This window comes from Microtus ochrogaster, linkage group LG8 (assembly GCF_000317375.1).
Source record: "Microtus ochrogaster isolate Prairie Vole_2 linkage group LG8, MicOch1.0, whole genome shotgun sequence".
Taxonomy (NCBI): domain Eukaryota; kingdom Metazoa; phylum Chordata; class Mammalia; order Rodentia; family Cricetidae; genus Microtus; species Microtus ochrogaster.
Window position 1 is genome coordinate 1,931,520 of NC_022033.1, and position 9,063 is coordinate 1,940,582.

At 47.5% G+C, this 9,063-nt stretch overlaps 1 protein-coding gene across 1 annotated transcript in view; it reads left to right on the top strand.

Moving 5' to 3' along the window:
• The window catches only part of Taf4 (TATA-box binding protein associated factor 4), a 61,595-nt gene extending 52,813 nt beyond the window's left edge, over positions 1-8,782 (top strand). Inside the window, exons 15-17 of the mRNA XM_005362760.2 lie at positions 488-544; positions 928-1,047; positions 7,359-8,782. Coding sequence (XP_005362817.2) covers positions 488-544; positions 928-1,047; positions 7,359-7,526 — 345 coding nt within the window. The 3' untranslated portion in view covers positions 7,527-8,782. The remainder of the gene's footprint in view (positions 1-487; positions 545-927; positions 1,048-7,358) is intronic.
• Positions 8,783-9,063: the final 281 nt, after the last annotated feature.

The following is a 9,063-nucleotide window of genomic DNA, read 5'->3' on the forward strand; positions in this document are numbered from 1 at the left end:
AAAAAAAAAAAAAACCCACCAGAAAAGCAAAACAGCAGCCACTGGCTCTCACCTCTACTTTAGTCTGAAATGGTGGTCCTGCCTCCAGGAATCTGAGAATGAGACTGTGAGCTGTCTCCTCCTGTTTTATATTCCTCTCTAATGCTGGGATTAAAGGCATGCACTGCCTAGTTTCTATGGCAACTAGTGTGGCTACTGGGATTAAAGGTGTGTGTCACCACTGCCTGGTGTGTAAGGCTGATGACCAGTGGGACTGTTTTACTTTTCTGATCCTCAGGCAAACTTTATTAATTGAAATACAAACGAAATACCACTACAATGATGACTGTTTTTCATGGTGTGTAACTTAAATTTTCATCTTTTGGATATAAACATTTATAAAATTATCAGGAACTCTGACTAGATGCTATTGTTGGGTGACTATGGTAGTATCGCTTCAGTGTTGCTTATGGAAGGCATGACTCTTCCTTTCCTCTCTCTCACACAGTCTCGATCCAGACAGGAAGACCCAGAGCAGTTAAGGTTGAAGCAGAAAGCAAAAGAGGTGAGCTTCTCAGCTACGGATTCTTCAGTGCCCGTGCAGCAAGAAAGAGAGTAGTTAAGGGCGTTTGTTGCTCTCAGGTGACTGGTGCCATCACAGGCTTTTCCTGTGCAGTTGGCACTGGCTGGAGATTTCATGGTGACTTCTCTAGAAGTGAGGGTTAGGCCCCTTCAACTTGTTCTTCTCATTTTCTGAGCATTTCCAGGTAAGCTGCTGTTTTTAAAAAGTCTTAATATTTTTGGTTACAGACATGTTCTTAGTTTGAAAAACCTAAACTTTAAAGAAGTTGTGACTTAGGAAACTTGAGAAAGTTCTTGATAACTGTTGCTGATCTGTATTAAGAACTCTGAAGCAACAATAGTTCTTGTTTCCTTCCTAACATGAAGATGCAGCAACAGGAGCTGGCACAGATGCGACAGCGAGATGCCAACCTCACTGCGTTAGCAGCGATCGGGCCCCGGAAGAAGAGGAAAGTGGACTGTACCGGGTCTGGATCGGGAGCAGAGGTACAGCAGGAGGAACATGGGGCTGAGGGCTGAGGGCCTGGGAGGGTGCTTTAGAGTCCCCTCCTTGGTAGCCAGCAGAGCTCCTGGTCTTTGTTTTGCATTATAGAAACCTGACATTCAAGTCACCTTATTTTTGCAAGTCACATGAGCTAAAACACGTGTTCACATGTTGTCTCTGATGAGGTTCAGACCAACTTCTGAAAAGCATGGGGCAGAACTCAGACCAGTGTGAGGTGACCTGCAGTTCATGTGACTTAGAGAAGGTGTCACCTGTTTTCCTGAGCCCAAAGGTGGAGTGTCTTAGCTTTCACCCTAATTTTCCATTAAACTATTGTCATTTGAATTTAGGAAGAGTAGTAGCCTCCCTCTATCTTGGTATCTATTCTTGGTTGTCCTCACTGCTGTCCTTTCTCCTATGAAGGATCCAGGGTCTGCATCACTAGTCCTGGGGGATTGGAGGCTGGCTGGGCTGGTGTGCTCTTCTGGCCCACCTGTCTGCTGGTGTTTACTTCATGCTCACCTGTGAGCCAGTCACTGGCTGCAAAGCTCTAGGTGCTAGTGGGTGTTGTGTCAGTTTACCTGAAGACTGCTGTGACTCTGGACCTTTCTCTACGAGGTTTTCTTTGTTAGTTTAAGTCTGGGCGTTCAGCCCATTCCATTTGTTGAGCTGCTCAGATCCACATGTGGATCTCCGCTTTAAGAGTGCGTTTGGCACACCTGGGCCGTTGTTTCTTTGATGCATCTCTGCTCCTGTTACACACGCACTACACTCTGGTATGGCCTTTGTTCCTTTACACATGCACTACACTCTGGTATGGCCTTTGTTCCTTTTCTTCTTGCCCTTCAGATTGGGTCATGTTCCTTGACCTGATGGGGATTCTGCCAGCCCGTGTTGGTTGTTAATTTCCAGTGAAGTTCTCATTTACCAATGTAACTTAGTTCAGCACATATAGCAGTTCTCATCCTGTGTGCTGCAACCCCAAAAGACCATCAGAAAACAGGCATTCACATTACAGTTCATGTTATGAAGCAGCAAGGAAAGGACTTTATGGTGGGGTGGTCACCACAGCATGAGGAACTGTATTAAAGAGTTGTTGTATTAGAAAGGTTGAGACCTGGGCTGGAGAGATGGCTCAGAGGTTAAGAGCATTGCCTGCTCTTCCAAAGGTCCTGAGTTCACTTCCCAGCAACCACATGGTGGCTCACAACCATCTGTAATGAGATCTGGTGCCCTCTTCTTGCCTGCAGGCATACAGACAGAATATTGTATATATAATAAATAAATAAATATTTAAAAAAAAAAAGAAAGGTTGAGACCCATTGATGTGTTGGTTCTTTGAAAGTTCCTATCTCGTTGTGTGGCAGATGTGGAAGTCTGGATAATGGCTGCATCCCTCCTAAGTCTTTGAACGTGCGTATTGAAGCTTCCCTCCCAGCCTCAGTTTCTCCTCACTGCTCTCTCTCAGTGTGGACCACTTCCCTGTTTCACTGCATGTCAAGACTGTTGCCTGAGTGCTGGGCGTCCTGGTTCAGATATGAGGAGGGTCCGTGGTTTTCCCTGAAGAGTGTGGGCTGGATTCTTGTTTCAGCAGCCACTCAGTTAAGGTTCTGTGTAGAGGTGGGCCAGTTCTTCCAAACTAACACTAACACCACAGCACAGCACAAAACAATACCTCTGTATGTGGCTTTTCACTATTTTAAGATGAGTCTTAATGGACTCTGTCCTTAATCCTGAAGAGGGACTGAACCATTGTGGTGCCACTTGACCTGAGGCGTGATTAATAAAAACCCAGAGACACATATTGGGATTCAACCTGAAACCTCCAAGTCCATTCTCAGTGACACACTTCCAACAAGGCCACACCCCCTATAGTGTCTCTCTCTATGGGCCTATGGGGCACATTTTCATGCAAACCACCACACGAACATTTTTTTTTTAAAGATTTATTTATTAATTATGTATACAGTGTTCTGAATGCATGTATGCCTGCGGGCCAGAAGAGGGCACCAGATCTCATTACAGGTGGTTGTGAGCCACCATGTGGTTGCTGGGAATTGAACTCAGAACCTCTAGGAAGAGCAGTCAGTGCTCTTAACCTCTGAGCCATCTCTCCAGCTCCCCCACACGTACATTTTTAATTTTTTCTTTTATCTTTATTATTATTGTGGTGGTCTCACTGTGTAGCTCTGGCTGTCCTGTTAATCACCACGTAGACCGGGCTGGCCTCAAACTCACACAGATTACCTGTCTCTGTCTCCTGAATGCTGGGATTAAAGACATGTGCCACTGTTCCTGATTTCTTTACAGTTTTTGGATTTAGCCACTTGGCTCTGGTCCAGGCTGACCTTGAGTTCATGATCCTTCACCACCCACGTGTTGGGATAGCCAGGGTTCATGTTTACACTTGTCTTCTTTGTGAAGGTTATTGATGGTAAGGCAGGTTTATGTTTGTGTTCTTGTGGTTGTTTTTGTCCTTGAACAGTTTAAATGTTCCTGGTCCCATAGCTGTTTCTTTGATGCAATGGTATCTTCTCTTCACACTTTCTGCCTCCCTTTCTCCCTTGTCCTGTGAGATTGGCCTCCTGGTAGCTGTTCCCTACTTAGCTAGAGGCTAACTAAACCTCTGTCTTGGCATAGTTTTTCTGTGTGTCATGAAGCCAGCCTCTCCAACTCAGCTGTGCTTCTTGCTGCTGCTGACAGGTGCCATGGTGCTCTTGCTCTGGGGCCCTCACTGTGCTGCAAGCCTTGATCTTTCTGCTTATATAGTGCCAGCACTTTCTTTGACTGCTTTTCTGACCCTTGCCACTCTTTTTTTCCTTCTCTTTTCTGATTTTCTTTCTCCTTTTCCTGGACTTGCTTAGCATTCTTTATTGTGTTCATGTTGGTCTCTCCTTCCTGAGGTGATTTTTGTCTCTCCTCTCTGTGAGATGGGTGCTTCTGATTTCTGAGCCTCTGGGGCCTGTTACTCATTGCTCGTAGGCACGGTGCTGCCCTTGATCTCCTCAGCTTGACCAGAAGCTGGTCTGTGACTGTGCTGTATGTCCCACATACGGCCCCTGGTGTTACGTTACTCGTGGGGTGATGGCACCCTCTCCTGGCAGTATTGGGAACTCTGTCTAGCCTGTGCCATGTCAGTGTCTGCTGACTCTGAGAACCTTTTTGCAGACCCTGAACTTTCCCTGTTTCTTCCCCTTCCCTTCATGTGTGGAAGGTTCTGTTTTGCCATCTGAGGACCTATAAAGCCTTACAAGGGATCCTTCCTCACTGCCTGAGTTTGGACTACCTGGACATATATCCTAGGTTCCTTCCTGTTCTCCAGTCTCGTGCGTGTCTCTACCTGTCAGGAGCAACCTTATTGGAGTGTGGTCATGCCCTGGGGTGGGATCCTCTCTTCTAATACCCCTGACTCTGTGTGGGGGCAATTTCTCTGAGGGCTTCATTAGAGCTTTGTGCTGGGGTGGGTGAAGGGGGTGGTCCTGGCGCTGAGCCTCTTAGAAGTGATGTCATTTCTTAGGGAATTTTGGGGTGTTTATTACTGTTCTTCAGAAGTTTTGCAGGTGAGTTGGGCTCGTCTGGTACCGGGTAGGCTGCTCTCCTACGTGCTGCTCTGATGACCTACCATTGTCTAGCTCATGAGGAGACAGTTATCTTATGGCTTTAGGGTCTTCCGAGGAACCCTCACACTGTTTGGGGTACAGAACTCCAGTCTGTTGCTGGAGTGGGACTCTTTGATGAAAAATCAGATTGCAGTATGGTAGCCCTGCAGCCGTGGGGAGCCCAGCACTTTCCTTGGGACACAGAACTACTTTTTGCTGCACAGACCCTAACCCTATAGCAGTCCGGCCATAATAGAGCAAGTTAGATAGCTGAGATTACACACATTTAGTCCTTTCAATAGCCTTGGGTAGGCTAGGTGGGTAGTCACAGCAGTACAGGGAGGGTTTCCCTGGCATGGCTGCTGTGCGTGTGCGCACGCGGGTGCGTGTATGCCCATGTACACGCCCGTCTTGTCTGTCTCCATGTCTACTCTTGAAACACATCAGAGAGTTCTTTGAACCGAAGTTAACTATGTTAAGGTTTCAGCTTTTCTGTGGCGCTGGAACATGCCTTGTTTCTGTCAGTCCCTGTACAGGGCTCTGAACAGAAGCTTCCAGCCCCGAGGCCAGGAATATATCCACTCCCTCCCTGTACTTCAGCTAAGCCTCCCCAGGGGCCTCTGCAACTCCAGGCCAGATGACCTGTGTGTACTCCCATAGCCCTTGAGGGTTTTGGATATGCTTGGGTGCCACACTGTCTTCTCACTCAGGTCAGCTGGTCGCAGTCCTGAGGCTGAGGGTTTGACTCTTCTTTGCTGTGGTCAGCCCTGTACTTGCTCAGAAATGGCTATAGCATCCAGTGTTCTGTGCCTCTGATTTTATAACCCAAATCCCACAGTATTGCTAATAAAGAAGGCCCCTAGAACACAAGGCCCCTAGAATTTGTATTGTATTGTCATCTGATTGCTGACCCCTCAGGTTGATTGGGTCCAGCAGTAACAGATGTACCAGGCTGGAGGCCCAGGTTGGTTGTGACTACATGAAGCTGTCTGAGCCTCATCACTGTCAACATTGGCTCGTCAGAAAGTTTGGGGCACCGATTTGATCCTGTTTGTCTCAATTTCTGACTTTTAGCACTTCTTAACTATTGTACCTGATATGAGTGCTTCCCCCTCATCCCAGCCTTGGTGTTGGCTGTTGCTCCTGAAAGCAGAGGCATGAAATACAGCTTGGACACTGGCCACTGACACATCCTGCTGCCCAGGCAGGGTCTCTGTGGGCCTGGGCACCACACCGTCATCGCCCGAGTTTCTCTCTTGGGTCTATAGTCAGGGCGATTTGGATCAGGTATAGCAAGTACAACGAGAGTGGAACTCACATCTGGAAATGAGACATTTTGGATTTCAACTTGCAACCGGCTTTTAGGACCTGTGGACTCTACCGATCTCAGCAGCCCCTCCTTTTGCTACTCCTGTTACAGATACTTCTTCTTACTGGCTTTCTTCCCAGAAACTGGCCTGTAGCTCTTTCCAGATCATCAAGACCCCCTTTGAAGGAAATTTATGGGCCTGCTTGCCCGACTGCAACCTGAGGTGGCTTTGGGGAGATGGATTGTTTTCCTCATTCTTACCAACTGCTCATGTTTGCTGTGGCCTGTAAGAGGCTCCACTAATCTCATGACGAAACACTGCTTGGGGGCTGTTACTGGCACCAAAATCCAAGGAGATTGTCCACCCAAAAGGATATGGATACCAGGATGATGGTGGCGGCTGGGACCAAAGATGGACAGTGGTGGCTTCCCAGCTCCTGAGGAAAACTCCAGTATCTTCAGTTGACTGACATGTGCATGAAGACCAGGTCATACAGGCATGCTTTCACCTAGCCTGCCTGCTTCCTGTGACTGCCACCTAGTGCCTGGGCCTCTGTGGCCACATGGGTGGAATGTGATACTTGAGTTTCTTTAGCTTCGCAGTGGAGATGCAGCGATGCTGCCACTGCAGCACGTATTCTTGGATGTGCAGGAGCAGTTCAGCCAGAAAGACGCCCGCCTGGTTCTCTGCTGTGAAGAAGAGAAAAGCTGCCCACTGGGATCTTATGGTTTGAGCCCAGCAGGGGTCAGACGGAGGCAGTGATAGAACAAACTGCTGGACACCACTGCCTAGTGGCTGAAAGTCAGCCCTAGTGCACCCACATGTCTGAGCAGGAAGGAACTGGGGTCGGCTCACTGGATAGTTGGTGGCCTAGGGGCTAGGTGTCTGCAAAGGGACCCCTTCCCTGGCTGTGGATCACCAACGTGACCGCTGAGCAGTTGGCCTCTCCAGCTGACCACCAGCCCGCCCAGCCCAAGCATCCAGGCCTAGTGCCTCTGTCAGCCAAGCAGGGATGGCACAGTCCCAGGTGTGGCATCAAGTGTGAGCTTTGGTCCCCTCACCTGAGCCTCTGGGCATTGCTATGGTGATACAGAAACTGGGGTCTGTGTTTCTCAGAGCCTCTGGGAGGGAGCCCCTGCTCCTGCCTTTCCTCCCCCCAGGATTCACTCTGGGGGCGTTGGAGGGTGGCATCCTGAGTATGTGGTAGAACGGGGAATGGGGGCCTCTGCCCTAGTTAGGGTTTTCCTAGCAGCTCAGCTCCAGCCCTAGGACGGAAGGGTGCTGTGCTGTGCCTGTTTTCTTCAGAATAGGGACCTGAGGTATTTAGGGGATTCTTCAGTCTCACCTCCCTCCTAACTGTTCTACAGCCACTAATGCATCTGTCTTCTTCTTTCTTGTCACCAGGGCTCAGGCCCAGGCGCAGCGGTCCCAGGCAGCTCCGGTGTGGGAACCCCCAGACAGTTCACACGGCAAAGAATCACGCGGGTCAACCTCAGGGACCTCATATTTTGTTTAGAAAACGAGCGTGAGACAAGCCATTCACTGTTGCTCTACAAAGCATTCCTTAAGTAACAGGATGAGCCAGCCGGTGTTTCTGATGGGATGCCTGCGGACTTTTTTATATATTTGCAGATTACGCCTTTTTGTAACAAGCAAACGGGATATTGTTTAAAAACAGCCACCCTTTACAGTGGAGCAGTTTTATACTCCTGTTTCTAAGTCAGCTCTTCAGCGCGGCAGAACCATGTCTGCAGCAGAGAGAATACAGGCCTGTGGATGCTCTTACAGGACAGCTGACCCAAGCTCATCCTCGACTGAGTGGCCTTCTTGCCAAACAAGCCATATTTAAAGACTGATGGAAGCGCTTAGCAAATAATTAGCAGTTGCTCATCCTGTGTGCGTCTTGGTTCAGTTCACTCTGACTCACCCACTGGGTGTACGTCTGCAGCCGGTGACCTCATTTCACTCACGTTACTGTTGTAGCAGTCAGTTGGCGAAGCAAACTGATTTTTAGACTATTTATCACCCCCACCCACCCACCCCGTCCCTTACCGCCCTTCTACGCGAAATTCCCCAGGACACAGCCTCCAAGCAGGGTTGCATTTCTGCTAGTGGAGGCTGGGGTGCAGCACCTGTACAAATACATTTTATTTGCTGCAGTTTTGAAGCTGTAAAGTGGAAGGAAGCGAGAACCTTTTCAGCATAAATATATTTTACTTGCACTGTGTTTTTAGCTCAGAGTGAAAACTTAGATGAAATAAATCAGAATTGAGAAGAATCAACAACAGACTGTTTCTCAGTGTGGATCAAGTGTTGGAAATGGTTGGTGTATTTTGTCGGTAATTGTACATAATTTTTGGCACATAACATAAAATGGCTATGTAAACTATAATTATTTTGCTAAGAGACTGTATGCAAGCTGTGGCCAACCTTACAGGCGTCCAGAGCAAAGCCCTTCTTTGTACCTATTTTTTTATTACAAATATACTAATTGGTTCTTTATATTTTCAGAGGTTATTGTATTAAATTGTCTATTGATAGTACTTTTATGACTGTAAATACTTTGGCTTTCTCCGTGTGGATTCTCATGTTAGACTTTAATTCGCACGTGTGAGCGGAACGCTGATCAGTATTTTTTACCAACACCTGAGAACTGTTACACCTTTCATTTTATCTTTTAGGAAATCCCGTCTTTCCATTTTTTCATGTAAATTTTGCACAGTTACTTGTTCATATGTAAATATTTTACTTTCAAAAATGAAGTTTTTAATTGCTATTGTTTTATATAGGATTGAAAGAAAATTAACTCCTTTATTAAAAACAAATTTATCTGTATTTGTTGTGCCTGTTTTTCCAGTTTTTGAGAGTCTCTGATAATGCTTTCAAGACTGCTCTCTGGTCCGACTGAATCTGGGCTTAACTGTGAGGGCAGGCCCAGGGGGCTGGAGGTAGGGCCAGTTCTCCGTTCTGTCCACCCAGAAGATACAGAGGAGCTGTGCTGTTTGCATTTTAGGCCTTATCCTGTAGACCATATGGGGTGGGGGTCGGGTGTATAGGATAGATGGATACCCTAGTAAGCCTGGCTGTAGGTGACCAGATGGTCTCACCT